General features: G+C 36.3%; 1 protein-coding gene across 2 annotated transcripts in view; it reads right to left on the minus strand.

The window, feature by feature from the left end:
• The window catches only part of CGNL1 (cingulin-like 1), a 46,549-nt gene extending 21,662 nt beyond the window's left edge, over positions 1-24,887 (minus strand). The window contains exons 1-9 of one of the 2 annotated variants that reach the window (XM_009321585.1): positions 23,292-24,885; positions 22,666-22,760; positions 21,638-21,731; positions 20,557-20,658; positions 19,683-19,831; positions 19,035-19,170; positions 16,851-17,063; positions 1,999-2,205; positions 1,566-1,670 (exon numbers count right to left, since the gene is read on the minus strand). In XM_009321585.1, coding sequence (XP_009319860.1) covers positions 1,566-1,670; positions 1,999-2,205; positions 16,851-17,063; positions 19,035-19,170; positions 19,683-19,831; positions 20,557-20,658; positions 21,638-21,731; positions 22,666-22,760; positions 23,292-24,875 — 2,685 coding nt within the window. In that variant the 5' untranslated portion in view covers positions 24,876-24,885. Of the gene's footprint in view, positions 1-1,565; positions 1,671-1,998; positions 2,206-16,850; positions 17,064-19,034; positions 19,171-19,682; positions 19,832-20,556; positions 20,659-21,637; positions 21,732-22,665; positions 22,761-23,291 lie in introns of both variants that reach the window. The other variant, XM_009321586.1, reaches the window with a different exon arrangement.
• Positions 24,888-25,374: the final 487 nt, after the last annotated feature.

Here is a 25,374-nt window from a genome sequence, read left to right on the forward strand (position 1 = left end):
GTGTAAACAGAAAAGAAAGAACACACTTTTCAAGCATCTTGACCCAAACCTAATCAAGATGGAGGAGATGCATATGGTGCATTGATTCATGTTGTGCAGGAAGGTCAAGCCAGACTGTGATAGGAGGGAGTTCTTAGAGAACAGTGCTAAATGCAAGCCAATGATGAGCAATGGGCCATCTATTGTGACTGTGCAGGCTATCAGCAATACATAGAAGCAAATTTGGAGAATCAGTGAGGTAGAAGAGATAAACAGATTAAAAAAGAAAAAAGAACCAACCAACTAAAAGCCTCAGATGAAACAGTTATTGATGGTTACAAGGAACATCAGCTTAAAAACATCATTTTGTATAAACAAGACTTCCTTACCCATACTGTTAAAACTTTATATTCTTGAAGCATGTTCCATTTTAAAGACACAGTTGTATTTTCTTGTTGTTTTCTTTTTACCATAATTAACTGAACCATGAGAACATGCTGCTTAATACAATCTTCCCTTGGTTCATAATCCATTTATAGACAAGTTTCATTTTCAGATGTTCAGAACAGTAATGTAAAATTTTTGTTGAAGACAACAAGGGAAAACATCTGTTTAATTAAAAAAGGGTTGCTAGCAACATACATGTACTTCACTTTTGAGTCTGACTTGTTTGAAGGAATCACTTAAAAACTTTGCTTCTGGAAGCAAAACTAAGAGAATTCTAAACTATCTGATACTGTAGAAATAGATGCTTCTTCAGTACATGTAAAAGGTGAATTACAAAGAGGAAAGATTAGGTTTGCAACTTTTTCAGATACAGAATGTAATGTCAATAAGAAGAGCTTTAAGATTTATACACATTCATCTCCTTACTAAACAGATATGAATTTTCATTTTATCTGAATCATTCTGTCTTTACTCACACACAATACTTCCAACATTCCTCTCCACTGCTCTGAAGCAGATGCATTCTCCACATCGTTAATTTCTGGGCTAATCTGGGACAAAGCATATCCTTTCCTGGATACTGAGTAGAGTAAGGAGCAAGGTGGAAAGAGGACTTCACACAGAGTTTAAGAGGCTGCAAGTCCTAGTGATGTGTTACATTTCTCTGGTTTTGTGATGAAATATACCAGTTCCATGCAACATTTGCAAGTAAGACAGGTTCCTAAAAAATAAAAAAGACGCCAATTTCCTGATATTTGTCTACTACCAATATTTTTATTTATATCCAAGTACAGCTTTTTATTCTTTTACATGTAAATACCTACACACAACAAGAGATGAATGATCAAAATAATAAAATAGATTTATAAAATTTAGGCAGTTTATTTTGCGATTCATCTGCCTGAAATTTTGCTAGATCCATGGAAGTAAAAAAAAAGGAAGGCTTTAGCTAGAAAACAATTTTAGTTAGACAATGCTGTGATTTCAGGAAACATTTGAACAATTGCAGTGAGGTCTGGATTTTAAAACAAAGTGTACTTCAAAAAGAATGAGATGTTACTCTGCAGAAAGCAATGGTGACTCAGGTAAACAAACAGGAAATTTAAACTTTAAATACTCCAAATTGCTGTTGTTCTTACCTGCATATCTTCTAATTGGCTTTCCAAAGACCTTTTTAACACTACCAATTCTTTTGCCTCCTTTTCAGCATGTTTCAAAGCTTCTTCTAATTGTTGCTTCTCTTCCTGCAATGATACGATTTGATACATTTAGAAATAGTGGCAGGGCCTTTGATCTGACAAGTAAACTGAGCTATAAGGTATGTTCACTCTGGCCTATCACTGATCTCCCCAGTTCCAAGCTGTGACTTGCTTTTACACTGGTTTTCACTGGGGAAATCTTTCCTATACATGTCGGCAAACTACATCCTGCTTCTTGAAAACCTGCTGGTTTTGCTTAGCCTTCCCAATGACATTGCCCATCCTCCTCTTTGCCAGTTTTTGTTCTATAATGCATATGTATCCTTTGCAAATAGGAAGGAGACTACTTAAGGGGCTTGTTTTCTTAACTTACCTCATATCTCTTTATTTTTTCCTTCACTGAATTTTCTTCTCCTTTCATATTATCAATTTGTTTGTGCAACTCTTGAATTTTACTCTCTAACTCATCAACTGTTCTCTTCAACTGTTCATTTTCCTCAGTCAGCTCTTTGACTTGATTTTCTATACTATTTCGCACCTCTTGTGCGGCGTTTCTTTCACTGGCAAGGACAGCAGCACTCTAGCGAAAACAAATTATGTCATGTTTAACAAAAAAAAAAAAAGATGCTGTTTTCCAACAGAACTTTCATATGGCACCACAGCAAATATAGTTAGAATATAAAATTAAAATTTCAACAAAGAATTTAACTTAAAGTCTGTATGCATTACAAACATGTATTTTTATTATTCATGTTACTATGGGAGAACACACAAGGAACATTTTTTTTCTCAGGCTTACCTACATGCTAAAGTAACATACAACACCTGAACAGTCTCATGCCTGCCATCACATATTTTCAGCTTAACATTTTCCTCTTTATTGCCCTAAAAAATTTTCATTACCAAATCCCATTGTTAGGTAATTCCAAGTAATCTAAAAAACTTAACATATATCAAAAGCCACATGGACCTTTAAGGAAGAACATATTGATGAAGAGTGTCTTCCACAGCAACACAAAATTTAGGCAGTCTTGCCCCAAAGCTTATTCTAAGCACTTACATACAATGCTTTATATCCATGCAACTATTTGTGGGACTGCAGAATAAGTCAACTTAGGGAGCAGGATCAACTGTAATATTTACACACACAGATAAATATAAAGATATCTTGACACTAAAGAAAAAAAAGGGGAGGGGGGAAGGTGTTACTGGAAAAAAGCCCCAATCCATTTCAAAACATAGTCCCAACAAAGCGCTGTGTCAGCACAGAAGAGCAGACAGTGAGCAGGCATGAACCAGCAATAGAGACTGGAAGTACCTTACGGTGGTATTGGTGCAGCTCTACCTGCATATCATACAGCCCACATGTGGAGCTGTACTTACTCAGTAGAAGTTCTGCCTGGTTTTCAGTTACTGCCTGAGGATGGAAGGAGTTTAGCTACTGAATTCAACTTGTTTTCAAAAAGATACATTTTGTATTTTTTCAGAAACTCAAATCAATATACAGAACAAAGACAAATTATAACAAACTAGTAATCACAATTTATCACATGTGGTGGTAGATTTTTCTTTTTTTTTTTTGGCAGGGTAACTGGCTGCAGCACGTAACTTTTCAGAGCTAATCATCATCTTAGTCGCACCACTTATCCTCTCTAAAACACCCTACCATTTATTGTGGAAACTATGAGTGGAAGTATGTATCTATATTGTTATACTATCTATACTGTTATAGTATAACACAGACCAGGTATGTACTTGTAAACAATTCTGAGGAGTAAAGAGCTGGAAGGATTTAATCTTTGCTCTTCGTTAACTTGTCAGTCAGAATCCCCTCCAAAGAACATAATCCAGGATACAATTTGTAGTTCTTGCTCTTGGGCATTCGGGGTCTGATACAAAGCAATACTCTGTACAAAGATCTGATTCTCATGTATAGGCTCACTGTCTTCTACATTAAGACCCTAAACAACAGTAGGAACACCAGAACAGACATACAAGTCAATCCAGAGCAGTATTCTCTCCAGCGGCCATAGCTGATGTTTATGGACAAAAAGAGGAAGGACTACGGGGCGAGCCTTTCCCCATTACACACTCCCAGCTCTCACTGTTTTTCCTCCATGAAGGTATCATCCATAGGTATAAAGGTATAATTCTTTTTGAATCCATTTATACCTTTGGCCTCTACATTATCTGGTGACAATAGGTAATTACACATTAATTACTGAAGCATAACATTTTTGCATGTGAAATTGTGTTTATTTGGCTGAAAACAAAAAGAAATCCTACAGAGTAGTTTGGTAAGAATCTGTTTTGTGAAATATTTCATGAAAGCATGAAAATCACTTTTCAGTTATGTTATTTTTGATTGTATGTCCCAATTTCCCCTCCCCACCCCCAAAAGGAATAAGTAAAGTTATATAAAGGGTGTTTACAAAGTGCACCCTCACTAGATTGTTTTCTAGCAAGCAACAGCTTTAAAATCATGCAAATTAGTTTGATAAAGCAGTAACTCAGAAAACACTCAGACTGTCTACAGGGTCAATGAACTTATTATACAAAAACTGGCAGCATAAGTAGGCTGACAAGTTCTGGTCTTTTGAAAATACTGAAAAAACTTGTTCTTCTGAGTACACGACTAGTTAAAAGCTCTGAAACAAATCTCTGTTGATGCTTTAAGTTCTCACATAATGAAATTTCAATAGCATTTATATATTCCTTTAATTTTTGCTTTTAGCATAGAGCAAAGTTTTACTAATTAGCAAGCACTCCACCAGTGGCTCCTTTTTGTCTCATTTCCCCTTTCTGGAGCTGAGTGAAAGCAGCTGAGGCATGCTGGGGAGTTCAGGGAAAGGAATGTTGATTTGTCTGTTCTTTTTCATCCAACCGCCTACACAGGGCTGCACAGACCCACACTGTACCTGAAGATTCCACTACCTCATCTACCATGGTTTGCTCTACTTTCCTAACACAGGAAGCATTATTTACTTAGAAGTACATGCACACACACACAAGCAAACAATCAAATAAACCCCCCAGATCTACATAGGTAATATGTATTTATGTGTATATTTATGTATGTATTTAACCTAACAGGTTCAAAATTAAGTTCAACCTACAATGATGCAGTCATATCTAGAGATCTGCTCCAGCCTGTCTTTTGCTGTATGTATCTTAGGATACTGTTCCAGCCACTAAAATTAAACTAAACTGGTATTCTCTCTCCTTTTTCACTATGTATTTCAGCAAGTTAGCAAGATGCTAGGTGAATATATATAAAAGGTAGAGAGGTATAAAGGGCAAGGTGCAAGTATTATCTTTATTAACCTAATTTAAAATCTTGGAAATAAATTGGCTGTATATGTAAAACCTGCCTAAAGTTCCAGCTGCCTGAGTGACCAGCACTTAACCAGCAGATCTCCACAGGTCTCTAATGACCTTGGCATCATTACAAGGCTTACACCTTCACATGAACAAACTGTTCCCAAACAAATTCTCTAACACCTTAAGTACAAAATTCCTTTTTTTCACCTGGAAGGGGTATGTCTTAAAAAATACCAACAATAAATATATACACTCACACACGCACTTTTCCAAGATAGTACGAAAAATCTCTTAGTATATATGGGGAGCTTTACTGTATTGTAGTTGGAGAATGGGCATTTTTCTTACATATCTTCTGGGGAGAGTAGGAGAAATTTCCTTCACAATGCACATTCCACTGTACACTGTTGTTTCAACATCTTTTCAACTTGTTTCAGATAAGACCGAAAAGAAACACAAGGAGTATCTATCCTATCAGTTTACCTTACACAATTGTACTATACACATAAGGTATGGAAGATCACCTTCAGGATATCATTCAGGATGATATTGGAAAAAACAATACATGAGTATCTTCAATTTGATAGTGAAATTTAAACAAAGTCAAACCACACAAATACAATTTACATGTTCTTTGAGTAGAAAATGCACGCACAGCATCACTTCTCTAAAAGAGTCAAATTACACAGCTGGGTTTAGATAGAAAAAAGCCTATATTAGTTTATCCCCAGTGTAATGAGAATTGCAGGCAGAGCTGTTCACTGGCATAAATGAAGCTTCTGGGTTATAATAGCTTTTGGCAATACATGCCATATCCTGTAGCATATTGCCACAGAAAGTTAGAGTATAAAAAAAACTCCGCACCTCTTCCCTTCTCCTATTCTCCACTGTTAGTCTTATCTGGCACCCCACGTCACCTTCTACCTCCCCTCCAGGTCTTCTCTTGGGAAGACAGGTGAACATGATAGAAAAGAGCCTCGGTATCGTTAGAAAGGATATGCAGAGGAAACAAGCACCGAAACGTAGTTCTGACAGACCTTGTAGTGACACCGTTAGGGGAGAACCTGTTGGAGAGAGATCCCTATCCATATATTGAACGGTTACATAAGGTTCAGGCCAGCAGCTATCAAATCATACAAGGACACTGCTGAAGCAGAAAGATTGTTGTCTCCTTTGACTATGGAATCCTACCACACAGGCAGTGTACTCAACCAGCCCCAAGCAACTAGAAGCCAATATTACTCACGTAGAGACCATACATTAAATTTATCAGTCTGTCATTAGAGACGGCCCACTATATTCTGCATAAAATTCCCCTAATAAAACATGCCAGTAGAAGATATGAAAACCACTGCACTGAAATTACAGAGAAATTTCTATGTACATTGATAAATTCTGAATGCAAATTATTGCACTTCATAGGGTAAAACTGAAAGTGGCAACAGCATAAGACAGTTTAAACTGTACAACAGATGCTATATGCTAACAGCCAGCGGTAATCCTATTTTGTCTGGTTCTGTCTACATGTGCAAGGCACAGCTTTCATTTAAAAATCAGTGACTGGCTCACACATTCAAAAAAGGAGTTGAAAGCTGTTTGCAAAAGCATTGAATTAGAGTGGGTTAGAGTGATGAGGATGAAAGCAGAAGGATAACTGAACACTATAGGGCTAGTAAGTACAAATAAGGAAAAAAGCCAGACAGGGAGAACTCACATGTACAGATTGTGCTGTGGATCCATATCCTTCAGTCCACACATGACTTATTTGTAACGGTGCTGCACATAAACAGTGTGAGTTAACAAAAGGTCCTTAAGGCTTAATGACACTACATCAGTTAATGACTCCTGTTGGTACCCATTCATAACTCCTTTACATTTAATATTTGGGGATGTTGGTGAAGTTTTGGCAATCATTTTAACTAAGTCTATAAAAATTACATAACGTAACATAAAACTGGTTAAACAAGATTCTTGAAGACAAAAGCTGGAATGAAATACTGTACATTCAGACATATTTGCCACACAAAAAAACAGAAACCAAAACAATCAAACAACAAAAAACCCCAAACACCCCCCCAAAAAAGGGAGGGGGGGGGGCAGGGCAGAAATTGTATCAAGCATTTAAGTGGGCTCTTTGGATCTTAAAGCTAACATATCTCAATTCCAAGACTGCACTTTCTCCCCTATGATATACAAAACATGCTTATTTATTTTTACTCCCACTTGCTAGTTGTGGCAGTCTGTTTTAGTAAACCAACTTTTTACTATATATTATGGAATTATATTTATGTAAGGTAAAAACCCTATAGCATTTTCCTTATGCTTGTTTGCCTGTATTTGCTTTGTCTTTCCTTCCAATCTGTCTGTCCTCAGTCTGTCTTCCAGGGCATTCAGTGCCTTCTATTTCCTACATTTAGCCTGTTTTACATTCAAGATTTCCATCTCTTCAATCTCTGAAGGAATAATACCTTCCTCTTAATACCCACATCCTTGCAGACTTCTTAAAACACACTCATACCTTCTTCTCATTTATTATTTTTGAATACATGAAATATTTTATTATGCTTTCTCAAATTTTATCATGTTTAAACTCATGATTTAAGACTGAACAAATGTTATCAGCAGACTTAAGCTATAGAGATTAGGTAAAAGAAGCTGGAAATGGGTTGCAAATTTCTGAAAAAAGCTGAAAAAAGAAAGAGAAGCCTGTTTAGAAGAAAGAAAACATAGCTGTAATGATGAGGTCCCACAATATAAAGTCCTCTGTGACTGCTTAAAGATAAGCTTCTCATTCTGACATTGTCATTGTGCCATACTGCACATGCAGTAGCTTTACTTATTACCCCAGCAGTGGACTCAAACCACCATGAATAAAACAAGTTATCAAATCCTAAAAGAAAGGTCCGCTGCAAAAAAATCAGTTTCTGACCACAAAAAAAGATCATACATGGAGGAAAATAATCTATGGCAGTCAATAACCACCAAAATTTTTTAATAGTTCTCATACATTTTAATTCTGAAGCTTAAAGGATTAGTCTCAGCTTGAGAACAAGTCAAGAGTTTACAGTGAACGGGGCTGTTGCTGCAGAAATAAAGGAGCACTGCAGAAATGGGTGAGGCAGTAAGAAAAAGGATAGTTTCACAGCTAAGGTAGCCAAATACAGCCCTAGAGAATCTGGACTCTATTCTTGTTTCTGCCAGAGAGCTCCTGAAGCAAGTCACTCAACCAAAACTTTCCAGAGGGGATCACAAACTGCATGCTCCTTAATTTCCTTGGTACTTGATTTGAGACACTAGGGTTTGGTTTCCAAAGTCTTGCGTGCACAGTTGCAACTGAAGTCAGCAAAAATTGTACCCTGAATATATCAAGGACTATATAATGATTAACATTGTGTTAACCTAGGCACCTCAATTTGAACATGCACAACTAATGGATCCTTTTGACAGTAGTTTCTCTACCTCTTAGTTTCCTATACTTAATATGGGGAATAACATTACTTATGAGCTTGCAGCTACGCTGAGAAAAGGAATTAAAGTTTGTGAAATAATCAATATAATTCTTTCTTCAGAAGAAGTTTTTAATAGTATGTACTGAGTGCAGGAACCGACTAAAGTCTGAAAAACATTAATAAATGAAATATTCTAAAATTGTGTTTAAGTGAGTACAAAGCTACTTTTAACTCGTAACAGATGGATGAGAAGAAAGCGAGAGAATGCATGCACATATACATATGTGTACTATTTGATTTGGTATGTACACCTGATTTATAAAGTTTTACCTAGCGCAGGTCTGCTTATCTGAGTCCACATAGTCACAGCTGCTGGAGTTCATATGCATGTGGCATTTAGTTTTCAGCTTTGGGGCTAAGGAAGTTACTCTCCATAAGGGAACTTCAGCAGTGAAATTCAATTCCCTGACTTGTCATCCTGCTCCTTTCAGATGTTTTGCCTAACAGGAAATGAATCTAATAAAGTTTGGGTTTGTGTCCTTGTATATAGTTGTATACATGTCCAGAAACATTTTAAAAAATATTAAAATTAGTCAAGACCAAATATAAATAAAGCAATAAATATTGTTCCAACTCCTTTGTTGCAGAAATTTCAGTAAAGCAAATATATGTATATACTATTCTACTCTCAACTTTGGTGCAAGCAGCGAACAGATTTAAAGAATCAGAGATGAAGCTCAGTTAGTACAAAAGGCATCCAAATCCTTCCCACCACCCATTACTGTGTGTTCGGTCCAGTTGCTTTGGGTTTACACAAACAGGGTCCTTGAAATGCAAATTAAATATTCTATTTCAACCTGAATACAGCAAAAAACCCTCTTAGATAGGAATGCAGAAAATGTTCTGTGGCTCCACACCTTTTTTTACCACACCCTCAACACTGGCAAAGACCTGAGAGTGGTTGTGTAACTGATCATTAAAAAATGGTTTTGGCTGACTTCAGTGTTTCAACTCGTGAAATTCCCCTTTGGCAGTGACTGCACAGTATGGGACCTTTAGAGTCCTTTTACAAAATACAGGAAGAACTAAAGTCAGGGGAAGCCAAGTATCTCATTCACAGCTTATTAGAACTGTTAAATTTTGGCTAGATTCAATGTTTATTAGGCAAAACTCAGCCAATTTTCCTAAAAACCTTTACATTTCCTTTCAGAATCAAGTTCAACTGAGTAAAACTGAATTCAACCAATTAACTGTTTGTTCTTTAATTTCCATAGTTGAAGTACAAATCTAAAGAATAAATCTCCATTCAAAATGAGCTAGAGCACAAATAGGAGTTTTTTTTAATGGAAGTAACAGACTTTCAAATGTTCTTTCCATATTCATACTTGTGGAATCAAAGTAAATGACACTATAATCTTCCAGAAAAAAGGGAATGGCGTGGCTGTCCACTTCATTCTGTTCCTGGTGTGGGACATTTAAGGTATCAAGGAAGATACTGTCTGCTGAAACCAACTCTAAAGTCTCATGGGCCACCTTTTTTAGGTTGATGCTGGACTAGTTGTTTAACTTCTTGAGCTACATGTAAAAAGTTTCATGTGGCTTCAGGGATTCAGGTCTACCCAGCTCCCTCAGATGATCCTGAGGGGATAGCAGTGATGGAGATATCAAATCCCTTTCTATTGTCTTTTCCTCTCCTTTTTGTATCTAAGCAAATCAAGTTTAAATAAAACAACTAGACACTGATTTCCCTAGGTAACATTCAGGTGATTTCCAAAGGAAAAAAAAAACAACACCAACCTACACCCAAAGACTGACACCCTAGGAAAAAAGACAAACACACTCAGTCTCAACATAGGGACAGCCCTTTAATTGTAAGCCTTATTAGCTCTTCAGTAAAGAGAGCTTGTGAAATCAGTATTATTCAGGTACAGTCATCTAGTTTTTAAAGCTCATGAATGCAAATAACAGGTCTTTACTTCTGTTTGCAGCTCTGTTTGTAGTTCTGGTATTTTTCCCCACTGTGTACCTTTAGGCAATTCTTCTAACCTCAGACACTATTTCTTAAAGCAGTTGGAAGCCCTGGGATGAATGACACAGTAACATTGGACAGCATGGATAATAAAATCTCATACCTCTAAAAAAAGGAATGTGAAAACTCCTTAAAAGAAAAATGGAGTGTTAGGCTACCACCTCACGTCCCCCAACCCCCCCCCCCCCCAAAAAAAAAAAACCCAACAAAACCCCAAAACCCAAGCTTCTGGAAAAGAGACTAAATGGCCTAAATGGCTTTACTTACTGCTTTTCTACCTTACACTGGTTATATTAATTCTTCCCATTATCTCAAAATGAGGCCTACACTGCTTTAACACATGGCTATGCCTTTGGATGCTAACTATCATTAGTAACCTATTAAAAGGGTCAGTGTGTTTTTCTCTCTTAGCGAGATACGCTACAACCAACCTGAATCCTCAGTTGTACTTCAAGAGATTACTCAGTAAGCAAGTGCACAAATTTACAAAGAGGTCAGACTGTCTTTCCTTCCATTTCAGCGAGAACCATTCTATTAACTGGTTAAAAATTATTCACTTGTGACAGTTTAGTTTTCTTGCAAAGCCATTTTCACTGATCTAAACTGTATCATATCCTTAATATTATTTCCAAAACTATTTAGGTTTTCATTTATGAGATGTAATGAAAGCTCTAAATACCTAGATTTTAAAATTGAGAATGCACACACACTTTTTTTTTTTTTTTTTTAATACACAGAGCATATGAAACAAAATTTCCCAATATAGGCATGACCTAACATTTACACAGTTATAAAATCCAGAGCCAGGAAAGTATTAACCTCTCAACCAGCAGCTATATCAATGTCATATTATCCTCCTAGCTATGTTTCATGACAGACTCAGACTGGCTTACACTAAGTTTTTTCAAGGTCAGAAGTTGTTGCAAAGACTAGAGTAAAATATTAACTAGTTCTGTGTTCACATTGTACCCTACTGAATGGACTTACACAGTCAAACACTTCACACACATACACAAACAAACATACACTTTCACAGGACAAACTACCTGAACATACATATACTGCCTTCTGCTGACAAGGATTAGAGATCCTCCTGATGGTATTAAAGCAGCATCTGACTGCACAGGCTCTTGCCAACCACCCCAAACAACCCCCCTTCCTGACCCAGACTAACTGAAATAGTCCTGGCTGAATAAGGTTCACAGTGGTGAAATGATGTCATGGTTTAACCCCAGCCGGCAACTAAGCCCCACACAGCTGCTCACTCACTTCCCCCACAGTGGGATTGGGGAGAGAATCAGAAGAGTAAAAGTGAGAAAACTCGTGGAGTGAGATAAAGGCAGTTTAATAAGCAAAGCAAAATAAGGAATTCATTCACTACTTCCCCTCGGCAGGCAGGTGTTCAGCCATCTCCAGAAAAGCAGGGTTCCATCACACATAACAGTTACTTAGGAAGACAAATGCCATCACTCCGAACGTCCCCCCCTTCCTCTTCTTCTTCCCCCAGCTTTATATACTGAGCATGACATCATATGATGTGGAATATCCCTTTGGCCAGTTGGGGTCAACTGTCCTGGCTGTGTCCCCTCCCAACTTCTTGTGCACCTCCAGCCTACTTGCTGGTGGGGTGGTGCGAGAGGCAGAAAAGGCCTTGACACTGTGTAAGCACTGCTCAGCAGTAATGAAAACATCTCTGTATTATCAACACTGTTTCACACAGCACAAATCCAAAACACAGCCCCATACTAGCTACTGTGAAGAAAATTAACTCTATCCCAGCCAAAACCAGCACCAATGACTGTTACAGGTAAAACAGATTTTTTTTTTTTTTTGTCTTGTTTAGATGTGGTCCAATCCAACTCAAATAGAACTTTGCAGGACAGTTTTGCTCAGAGACTTTCTTGACTCTACATACAGTATAAAAAACACTCAGTTGTAGTTTCATGGTACTGTCTGCATCCAAACAAACACATGTCCCCACTAAATAAACGGAGGTGTAAATTGCATGGAAATGAAGGACCAGAGGAGCTGGAACCTAAAAAGCTTGCTTTAGCACCAAAGACAAAGTCACCAAGTTACATCTTCAGTGCGCTTTAGAGGCATGTTTATTATTCTTGTTGACAACACAGCTAATATTCCGTAACTTGTTTGGTATTTCATTTAATGGGTGCCTAAAAACATGCATGATGCTATTACCAAACAGCTTCCTTTCCATCCACAGAACAGACACTTACAGCAAAACAAATCAAATCTGTCTACCAGATTTTCCACATACAGTTCTAAAATATGCATTTCCAATAACGATGCCTATTTAAGGAGTGCCTGCAGCCTTCCTTCCACCATCACACTTCTGCCTGTGCACCCTCCCTCTCTTTCCCCCACTCCATCTGTGTTTGTAGGACCACACTGGAAATCAATCAAAAACATACCAGGCTTTTAGAGGGCTGGTAAAGGAAGGCAGAAAATGAAAGGGGGTGGAGGGGCAGGTCATGAAAGAGGAAACATTGACTTGGACCAGTCACTCCACTATTCTTTGACTCTGTATACAGTTTAGATCCATTACCAACCGGTTTCTACCACTGAATCATTTACAATGCTTAAGTTAGAGCAGAGGCTTAACAAAAACTATGTGGCAGATTTCTATTAGCTTTGTAGAAGTAGTATCATATTATCAGGTTAGGTAGAAAAAGATACAATATTAACTTTCATTTCAAAGTTCTTTACAGCTCTGTGCTAGATTCACCTAAATTCACAATCACATCATACAGATGGGGAAAAAACAAAAACAAAACCAAAGCTTGTTCTCATCTACAGTTCTCAAAATTTTATATTATTTTCGTATTTTAAAGCAGTACACTTTTAGTTCATAACATGTGCAGAAGGTAACCACTGTCTTTTACTGTTCCTACCACTTGCTCTAGTAAAATTCCTTCTTCTCTTCAATCATATCACATGGCTTAAACACATACGTTACAGTTAAAGCTCACATGACCACAAGCTTCATTGCATTCTTAAATGTGTTGATAAATGAATCAGCTTCTAAAGTCTGAGCGTCTGTTTTATCATTTTGAGGACAAGGTCAGAAGTATGATGAACCCTGAATAAATCAGTCAAGATCAGGCTTAGATAACCCTCTTCATAATGTGATGATTACAGCTTTTTCTGAACATCATTTGTGCAGACTGCTTCTCAAAACAGACAGTGCTGTGCAGTTTGCAACTGCACTCCCGAGCTGATACAGTTTCAGTGGAATTTGAACAGTACTAGTTGCAATTTGCTACAACCTTTTACCTACAGTACTACATTCCAAAAGCTATTTCCAAATTTTACTGAAACAGTGGCACTTCATCTACAGTGACAGAACACTCATGGTTAAGTAGTACAATTCTGGCCTGTTGCGTTGTAGGGTCAGACTAAATAATACAAATTTTTGTACTACATTAAAACCAGGAGGGGATTCATATTCATTTCTGTTCTAGCACTTGCGGTGGTGAAGAAATCAATTTTTAATTAGAAAGACATTAATTTTTTAATTTATTATTAAATTAAAGGTAATTATTACCCCACAGAGGTATGTTATGGAAGAGTAAAACTTTTACTATTGTTAAATGGAAATAGTCTGGTCTCAGTCTTAACAAAAAAGCAATGAAGTTAAGAACAATCACAGCCATCTCGAGACCACCACAAGCAAAAGACATAACACAAAAATGAGTTAAAAAGGTAAACTGTAGCAAAGAAAATTAATATCTTAATATCTGTGGCTTTATATAACAATCTCTATTTAGAAAAAAAAGAACAAAAACCCCACAACCTACCACCACATCAGTGAGCATGAGAACAGAATTGCACATGACAAATAATGCCGCTCTGTTCTCCTATCAGATAACCTTGAGTATGTTTCTAACATGATTTCAAAACAGATCTATGTGGCATTCTAATCACACAGACTAAATGCACTGTACATTACTTGCCAATCTATCTGACATCTGCAGCAGCTGAAAAATTCTGTTGATTTAACACTGGCACAAAAATTACTTCCTTTCTCCCTGCAAAAACTTCCTTTTTGGCCCAATACATATTATCACAAAACACCTTTATTCAGTGTACCAATTTGGATGATATAGAAGCAACATAAGAACTAACAACCTTGTACATACAAACTCTGAGATACCCTGATCTATCAGACATCAGTATCCATATTTTCTGTATGATAAACCACTGTTACAGCATTTACACACCTGTTTTCCTCATTAAACACAACAGAACAGCCCTTTCCACTAATCTTTGATGTAAATTTTTTGTATCCCACCATCTGATATAAATGTTTCCAGCTTGCAATAATATTAAAAAAAAATAATTTAACAGGTCAAGCAGCTTCAATTGTGTAAAACATGATTTTTACACACACTGTTGGGTATTCCAGATAAATTATAAGACCAATAATTAAGATCATATGTAAGATCACAGCTGATCACTCATCTAACTCCCTGCAGAGACTGGTTATACGTTCCTGATAGATGATATATCAAATTCAACAACTAATCTCAACCAGCAGGCATAGAGATAATGCTGGGCTTCAAAAAAATCATTAAGGGTACTAACACTAGTGAGATTAAAACAAAAAACTACCTTCCAATTATGCATGATAAAAGTTTTACTTAAAATAAAACCAACAAAGATCACTTGAAGTAAAATCGGAAGTGCAGCACTGGTGCTTAGAGCAACATTAATTAATTAGATTTAGCTTTTGAACATCTTATTAAATTTACTATTAAATAGACTATGTCATGCAAGTAAATAAATGCTATTTATAACTATCTCTAAGCTACAGCAACCCAGTCATAGAGCCATTTCCCAGACTGTGTTATTGTTATGCCAAACAGACTACTCTTTCATTTGTCAGTCGTAATTACAGTTCCATAATTGAAATACAGTAAATTACCATGCAGTAACTTTGAAAGATGGTTCATCGAGGTTAAGCTGTCACTACAATTACTGTATAATAAAAAAATGATAATTTAAATGTTCTACTTCTCCAAAGAAAAAAAAAAGAATTCAGTTCAAGCAGCTCAGATGAGTCAAATATCTTCGTGATGATGTAAACAAAGAGAAACAACACATTTAAGCAAAGCCAAACAACCTCAAGTAGAAGTCCTAGGCTGCATAAACAAACCAGGGTATATAAACTTTTCGAACCACTGAAGAAAATTGCACATTTAAAAACAATCCTGTAAAGAATACTGTTTATCAGAATTCAGTCATACAATATCTATCCAGCATCTCCCATATGTGCTCCTAATTCGCTCATAAAGCATATAAAGCTTTGGAAACTTCTTTCAAGTTTCAAGGTTAATTTTAATTCAGTTCTACATTATGTTTTTGGCCATGACTAGCAGGATAACTGCAACTCACCTAACACCAATGAGGTATGGGTAAAAGATATAAATTAGCATGGACGTTTCTAAGCATAAAACCGGGCCTACAATTTTGACTTACATTGGTCAAGCACAGTCTGCCTTTAATTTTCTCAAACATTTGACAGAAATAAAATGAGGGAAGGGCATATGGAAAAGACACAAGTAACTCTGTAAAAATGCTCAAAATTTTATGAGAACTGTTCCCTTACAAAAAAATCTTTCAATACATTCCTAGCTGCTGTCTCTGCAAAGATAACTTCACAAAGGACGCCTTTTGGAAAACAGTAACAGATATGCACATCTGAAAACTACTCCTATTCTCTCCCTCACAAAGACTTCCTGCTGATGCTGGAAGAGGCAATTCCTTCAGTTCTGTTTTCCTCCTGTCTGCTTCCAGACACCCACTCCCTGCTGTTTCCCTTGTGCTGGCACTCATTTGACCATTCAGTAAAAAAGACAAGCTCAAAAAATGAAAAGGACACAGAATAAAACAAAAAACCCCCTAGTAGTAAGTAGTTCAAGGGACAAGGTGGGACAATGTAACCAGGGAACAGGACGTGACGCAAGGAGCTGAAGGTAGGAACAGTGAGCTGCAAAGAACTGCAGAGAACTGCTACAAGCTCCAAAACTGTAATTTCAACAGCATCATTGACAAAGCACACTAGCACTCTTCAGGGCATCTTCAAGGTTTCAGTGATCCCATTTAACCCAAGACAAGTAAATGGTACTCTGTACTATACTCCCATCTATTCTCTCTCAAAGTTTGCAATGAAGCAAACACAGTAAATAACTGCTTGAAGAAAGGGCCACAACCTCAGTTGCCACAAACAATCAAAACATTATATAAGTGTATGAAATAAAACTTAGCAGCAGCTAAGAATCTCCTAGCCCAAATCTTTACCTATTTATTTTGCTAAGAAAATATTAGTATCCGCAAGCATCTAGTATGGGACATCTGTGAGAGGTATGATTTTTCCCTGCAGAGATTAATTGTAATCACTTATTTCACCTCTGTTGCTTTCTCCAGGCTCTGTTGTAGATTGAGCAATTCTTTATCATGTTGCTCTTTAAGTTTATCCATCTCCATGTCATGGCTAGATACTTCTTCTTTTAGTGCTCCTTTTAAAGCTGTAAGCTCTCGCTCTCTCTTTCTCAAAATCTCTTCTTGTTGATCTTTTGCTATTAATACTTCTTGCAGATCCTGCTTCATTTGCATCAGCTCCTAAAGAACAAAATTAAACACAATTACTTGACAAATAGCTCCAATGGATGTTCTGTTTGTGTTTCAGAGAAGAAAAGCATCTAAATATAAGCTCCCCAAGGCCAACTTCGTTTCGTATGACTGACGTATTTTTTGCAGTTTTTATAGTAAGCTAAAAATTTACTAAACCCTAAGGTTATTAGAAGTCTAACATATAGCTGATGTTTTCTATAACGAGTCAACATATCTGATGCTGCAAAACTATGAAAAGATTTTGATGGTGTATGTTACGCTGTCTGTAAATAAAGCAGGAGTCAAACTAAGGTTGCTATTTAACAACTCCCTCAGTCCTACCTTCTGTAGCAAAGAGGTAGGTAAGAACAAAGAAAAACCTTTGTTTCCCACACTGCAAGAGAAGTGAACCCAATGATAATTCCCTATTGTCTTTTCTGCTGGAAAGAATAAAGTTGCTTCTGCAAGTGCTGAAGACAAAACAAGTGCTTCCCAACCGAGTCCATACCTTTACACCCTTCCTCCTCCCACCATGTTCCCCTGTACAAATTGCTGGGAGGGAAGTGGGTAGTCAGTGAATCTGAAGAATAAATACACACATTCATGTATACAAACACAGAATAAAATAACAGCAACAATACAAAATGTACAGCTTCAAGAATTATCCAATTTGGTATTTCTCAAGCTGCACTTTCAAAAAGAATGTAAACTTCCCCTGCACTGAAGCAGGATCAGTACATCTAAACCATTCCTAATACACATCATCTATTTTGTCCTTAAAAGCCTACAATGAAAGGGATTCTACTACCAACCCAGATAGCCATGTTCCACTGTTTAATTATCCATATTGATAGAAAATGTTTTCCAACACTTACTTTAAATCTCTGCAGCTAAGTCTCTTATTTCTTACTGTATCCCCACACAGCATAGAAAAATTCATCACTATCTCCTTTATAGCAATGTTAAATAAGATGTGCTTTTGACTCTTCCCCCACTCCTCCATTCAGATTAAAGTCCTTCTGCACAGGTAATGTTTTTCAGTACTATCACCATCATTCCAGATATTCCCCTACTTATGTACAACTTTCAACTGCAGTGCCTGAGATTTAGGACCATAATTTAAGAGAGTAATCAAATCTCACCTATACAAAACAAGGTAGTTATTCTACTCAGCATGTCTTGCATACAAACAGCTTTAATATTCCTGAGATCTACCGCCTATGCTTTCGCTCTCTATTTTGTATTTTAACATTCAGCTTCCATTTCTTAAGCTAGTTCTTTGCACTAGTATCAAGAGAAGTTAATTGTTTTGGTACTACAAAGTATTAAGATAATTCTGAATTCTAATCTTCCTCTTGAACCATTAAGCACTGATACTCTTACACACCCTTATCAACAAATTTAATAAGCAGTGTTCTCTATTTCATCATCAGTATATTACTATAACCAGGGCTATAGCCAATTCCTCTTTCATCCCAAAGTGACAGAAAACCCGTAACTCTTTTGTTCCTCTTCAGACTCTATCCCTTCTCTTCTCTCCCTGGTCCCAGCAATAGGGAGTCAACAATTTAGACTGCTTTGGCGAGTTCTTTTAATTTTCTTAGTTGAATCTCATCTGGCCTTGCTAGCACGTACACCTTCTTTAAACTGATCTTCCCTGTCCAAATCAAAATCCTATCTAATTGATAAAACAGACTGAGATGATTATCTGGCAATAGTAGATAACTCAGCTGTCCCTCAACCATTATGTTATTTGTTCTCCTATTCTGTAAAATGATGGTACTTACACTTTGTATTCCTTTTAGTGTTAAGGTACTTATTACAACATCCTTTCCTAGGTCATCTAATAATGGTATATTGTTTTGGATTGATAGAATAGGAAAAGCTAAGGAATGTATTTCTTCTACCTGTATCTTGGTTCCCACTTTTCAGGCAATTCCTTCGATTTTTTCATCCTTCTTCTGGTACTTTATAACTAACCTCAATCAGAAAATCTTTCTCCCCTTCATCAGTATGTTTTGCGTTATCCAGTTCATCATGCATCTCAGAGAGCTGGTCTTGAAGATCTCTGATCTCAGTCTGGTGTTGCTCCTGCTCCATCTTCACTTGAAAAAGCCTCATCAGGAAAAATCAGACAGGATTTTTTAATTTGTAGAAATTCTAATTTGTTCTTTCAAGTACTAAAAAGATACAAGTATCTATCCCATGTTCCTCACAAGGAATGGGATATAACGAGGCAGAAAAATGAAATGTCAGAGGAGGAAAAATAAGAACTCTTTTAAGTAGATATTTAAGTGGAAAGTTGTATTTTATTTTAAAACTGATACTATGTTCTTGACTAAGGCACTCAAGTGTTTCCATATTTTAAAGACTTGAACTATATATTATGACTGTGAAATATTAAAAGCAATTCACACTAAGAGGAAGACTGTGAATTCAGGAATCTTTCTTTTCCTTCCAGATATTCTAAAAACACGCAGTTTTTAAACAGTAGAAACATTTCCTACAATAACAAACGTCACTCTGTCTGATTCCATTAACATACTCTGAAGACACAGGCACTTTTAACCTAAAAGGTTTAAGAAAAGGTACAAATTCCAATGAATAACTTTTCTAGAATTAACTCACTCCTCTAGGTTTTGTCTGAGTTCCTTCTCGCTTTCTTCCAGCTGCTTTCTTAAGGCTTCTTTTTCACATATACTTTCATCAAGTTGCAGCTGAAGATCTTTCAGGCTTGCTCGTGTAGCATCTCTCTCTTCTTTGGAATTTTGCCGATTCTGAATTTTGTACACCAAAGTTAAGCAAGATAATAGACTAAGCATAAATAAATTAAAGGCTCTTTTTTATTATATGAAAGAAGCCATTTCAAGACTTTGATATTTTTCACTTGTAGAAGTGCTATTAATTTATGAATATTAAAAGCTTGGAGTGTTTATTAAAACACAAAAAGCACTGCTTTTCGATTTTTATTAGAAATGTGAGAAGTGAAGTCTCCTCAGTACTATCTAATCTGTTTCAAGTATATTGATTCTCATCACAGACTCAAAATGCAAACCGAAAGAAGCCAAGCTGTCCTTCTCATGTCTTCAGAGCATGGCTGTACTTAATCACTTTGAATTCAGCACTGCAAAAATAACGCTGTAATTAATAAACAGCAGCTAATGAGTAATACAGTTTGTCTCTCACTCCATGTCTGCCTCACTGCAGCCAACAGATTAACATTTACCTCTGCAGATACCTAAGAAATTTTATGTGCATGTGCCTAACATTTTTATTCACTGCTCCAAACTCCTTCTCAAATACAAAGAAAGAAATTTCTTTAAAAGGGTAACTATGCTATGAGCAACTACACTTAAAATAAAAAGTCTTCTGTAAAAGCACAGGTATATCTGGATTAAAAAGAAGATGAAGCAAAAAAGATTCAGCTCATTGATCAGTTGTCACTTACTTAGAACAGTATATTTGAAATAGTCAAATGCTTTATAACAACAAAGTGCCATACCCTAATTTCTAGATCCAGTTTTTTCTCTAATTCTTCCACTTTCCTTTCAAGTTCTGCTTTTTGTTCCACCAATGCTTTTACTTCAGCTGAAGAATCCGAAACCTACAATTAAATAGAGATGCTTATTTCCACAAAGCCAAGATTTCTTTGACAACTGTTTTTTAAAATCTAAAGTAAAGCTACAAGGAAGGTTAATAAAGCGTAGCATCAATTGCCTGAGCTCACCAGGGACTTTTCATATGGGTCAAGCCAAGCTAGTATTTTCAAAGGAACCATGGTTTTATTTTCATAAAACTTCTTGGTAATTGCTAAAGGCATGTTGCCAATAATACAGAAAATATACAAACCTAAAGAAAAATTCAAATTAGGCAACATAGGAATTAAATCACGAATACTTGGGGCCAAATTTGACTGAGATATCACCAATTACACAAAATGGACAACAAAGGGATTCATGCTCATATGTCAAGACAGATTTTCAAACACTGTTTTTTGGTAATTTCTTAAGATCTGTTTTATATTTTCATTTTGACTAATTATAGCCCAGAATAAAATAATCACCAAAAGTAAGCATTTAATCCTTCTTATGCCATCACTGCAACAACTTGGCATTTCTTCACTTTGCTTTAGAACTGAAAAAACAGTGCACCACATAGCAGGACTTTTAAACAATATCCTAGATCACTGCTTTTCTATATTAAAAATTAAAATACTCTCTCCACTTATATATATCTATTTACGTCACTACAATGAGAAGATGCTTTGCCATTATTTTTTAAAGCTATGTATGTTAGCTTTTTCTTCGACCCAAAACCCTTTTGATGTTCACGTTAAGTTTGCATCTCTCTCCTTAAACGTAGAAGCAAAATGTAGAGGTTCTCATGGTAGACTCCTTTACATTCTTTTTTAATTGTTAACAAAAAGATTTCCCATAAGTCACCTCAGTGCATGATTAAAATCAAGCTATACTACTGAGGGACTACAAGAATAATCTAATTGAAGGCAGTGAGGGGATTCAATTTTTTAAAGCCCTGTTTGAATCACTATGAAACAAGCCAAAGCAACTTTAAAAATTGTTTACCTGTGTCTTTCCAGCAGCTCTTGACTTTAAAGTCTGAATTTTCTCAAAAACTAAGTTGACTTTCCTCTTTGTTGCATCGTCATTATCAGCACTTCTAAAACATACAGTACAAGTAAGCAATTATATGATCAAAGGTACTATTTTGTTAACATCAAAACAAATTCAGTGTCCAAACTACTGAAAATCACCACCATAAAATAAAAAAAATTTAATATGAACCAGTCAGAAATTATCTTAACTATGATTTCATTAAACCCTTTAAAGAGAGGCTGTTAAAAAATTTATATTCCAAATGTTTTCTTAAAAAAAAAAAAAAATATCACTGAACTCTTTAATTGCAACTCTCTTCTACAAGACTATCGCTGTGGCAAGACAGGTATTCAGCATGTATATTATTCAAACATACTGAAATTAGAAGTAATTAGTATTAGATTTTTCAAGCCCTGACTACTGCACCAGAAAATAATACTTCAACAGCTCCCAGAACCTGCTACATCAGGAATGCAAACAAATTTTAAGTGCATCATGTATATTTTAATTCATTTCTCCTTCCTTCATCTTTCAATAAGTTATCATTAGAAAATACCAAGTAAGAGAGTTACAGGTAGATTACAAAGGATTAAATGCACAGCAACAAGAGAGCTTCTGTCAAACCCTAAGAGAGAACACTTTGTTGTTTAAAAAATCCACAAGCTTAAACTCCCATGAGGTATGATTTGAATTCTTCATGAACCTCCATAACACATGAAGTTTAACTCCAGAAGTGTTTAAAAGACAAAACATATTCTGATTCACAAACGTCAAGCACATTTAATCAAATCCTGTACGATACCTTACATAAGTCCTGATTGCCTGGGTATTTTGAGATCCTACAATGCCTTAAAGGACACAGCTGAGATACAGAATTATGAAACAGACATTTCATTTAGTTATAGCTGTGATTTTACAGTTTCATGTTTTAAATGTAATAGAAAATAAACACTGAGAAAATACAATCTCCTCTCCAAAAGTTAACTATGTTTACTAACCCTTCCTTAAGGTAATTGTAAAGTATCTGTTTAGCAGTCTCTTCATTCGTTTGCTGCGCAAGATCTTGCTGCCCTTTCAAGAGATCAGGAGTTGCCTAAAAGGACAAGATAAAACGTCAAAAAATACAATCCTATGAGGGTTGTAAATACAACCTGTACAACTGAAGTTCTCCATTCTATTCCATTACGAAAAAATTTACATACTGTGGACCTAAAGTTCACAAAGATCCACTGGAGTTTTGGCTTAGTGCAAGAAGAAAGCATACTCCACACCAAAAGAAAGAAAACATAATTTTGCATGGAGTTACATGTATTTCAGGATTCTATTTTTGTGCAAGTTATGCTAAAGAATCATCACAACATCACTTACAATAATCTTCTTTGGCCCCACCATCTTCCTTCACCCATACAAGAATAAGCTGTTTTACAAACCATGTTTTCTACACCTGCAACTACAGGAATAATTTTTGTATTTACATTTCTCCAGAACAACTCTGCTATCCCATTTGAAAGTATTGTGATGGGAATTTGTTCTAATGAAGAGCAGAAGAATACGCATTTAACAATATGACAGTTTTAGTATGCTAGAGTGTAAACCACAACTTAAAGAGTAAATTCAAAATTACCTGTATATTAGGGATGGATGAAAATGTTTTTACAGAAATCTTCTTGGCTCCTGAATCAGGCGGAATTGTGATTCGGTTTGGCAACAACAAAGTAGAAGTTACTGTTCTAACTTCCTCTCTCTTATTCTGTCCTGGGAGTGTAGACGACCTAAACATCAAGCTCTCAGTATCAGCTCCATTTTGTTTATGGTATTGCAAAGAATTGAAATTGCTGTTCTGAGTGTCTTTATCAGGCATTTGCAATTTTCCAATACTTCGAGCGGAAATCTTCATCACTTTGGAAGGTGACTTTTGATCTCTGGATAACTGCTTGTGAAGACAAACTTTAGATGGTCTCAGCAAGTGCTCAGCTGACTTACCCAAGCTTTTACTGAATTCACCTAAATAATCTGAATTTACATCAAGCCCTAATGACAAGGCACTATCAACGCTTCTTGATCTTTTACGATCATCTGGATGAATTCTATTCCTTTTTCCTGACCTACCTCTTCTGTGAGGATCAACTTTCTTATCAAACTTTTCAATTAGCTGATCTACTCCTGGAAGTGAACCAGTGTCAATATCACGGCCAGTTCCAGGCAAAAATGGGATATACCTTCTGTTTTCATGCCGATTAACATTGTCTGCATAGATGGCATACTCTTGGTCATCAAGTAAAAATCTGTATAAGGAATTTGCAGAAGTGGGAGTAGCTGATGAGGACGATGATCTTCGTGAGTCATCCAATACTGGCCCAGCTGAATCTTGTCTGCGGAAGGGAAGAACATCTGGTCTAGGTTTTCTTGTCTCCGGATAAGCAGTGGGACTAACACACGGGGATCCTCCTGCAGATGAAAATGATTCTGAAACACACACTTCATTGGGGCTGATCATGCTACTGGGACAATCCAACAGCTGCTTATTTTGGTCTTCTACTGATCTGTTCAAATGTATCTTTTTTGAATTTGCTTTGGTTGGCTCTGCAAGATATGTGTTTGTTTTCTGTAGGGATGCTACTTTAGATGAGGAAATCCAAGGCTTTGTTTCAGTTTTATCTTCATCTGCAAAAGATTTAGATTTACTGCACACAGAAGATTGGCAATTATCCAAGTTCAAGTTATTTTTTTCAGGATCATAAGGCTGTAAAAGTTCAGGATGTCTTTGAAAGTTCAACAAATTGGAGGATTTAGTTGTTCCATCTTTAAAATCTGATATTTCGTTTTCCTTTTCATCCAGATTGGTTATCTTTAGGCTTTTAGGCATGCAGGGTTGCATGTGCTGTGTTCCAGGAAACTTTGTGCGTTCACTGGTTTTGTCCTCCAACTTAAAAGCAGTATTGGAGTCTGTGGCTGGCTTGCTTACAGTCTGAGAAATGACCTGCTGTTCTTTTCCAGAAGGAGGGGGATTTTCTGACAAACATCCTTCTGTATTGTTTAGTACTATGTAAGGATGTCCATCAATTCCTTGGACTCTAATACTGACACCATAAGACCCCGTCCTAGAATTTTGTGCATTTCTAGTTTTTTGAGTCTCCTCACTTGCGAGTTCAAGAGTGACTTCACAGTCCTGCTGCACGGGCTTAAAACCAGGAAAATATGGCTCCATGATTATCAGAGGATTACAGCTGAATAGAAGAAAAATTACAAAAATGTCATTGTTTTAAATACTTTAGATTATTTCATTAATTACTTTATTCCACCATTCAGTGCGACTATGAAGACTAACAGTAATATTCAGAGAAATCAATATACAAGCTATACAAAGCCCAAACAGCATGCATTGTGATACAAAGACAAATGACTGACTGATTCTGGATCAATGTAATGTTATTTTATGACTGTAAGACTGTATGACTGTTAAGAAATAACAACAGTTAAGACTACCTACATAGAGTTGGTGCTAGTTGCTTTGGAATCAAATGACTTCAAATATAAGCAATTCTAGTACAATTTTTTGAAGTCAAAGCAGCTTTTATGTTGGGTATCTCCACTATATTTATTGAAAGACTGTACCCTTCACAAATCAATGATCATTTTATAGCCAGCAGTTAGTACCAGCCACATTAACATTTAAACCTAAGCCCAGGAGGGCAAAACACAACCAG

This window comes from Pygoscelis adeliae, unplaced genomic scaffold (assembly GCF_000699105.1).
Source record: "Pygoscelis adeliae isolate BGI_AS28 unplaced genomic scaffold, ASM69910v1 Scaffold183, whole genome shotgun sequence".
In the NCBI taxonomy this organism is placed as follows: domain Eukaryota; kingdom Metazoa; phylum Chordata; class Aves; order Sphenisciformes; family Spheniscidae; genus Pygoscelis; species Pygoscelis adeliae.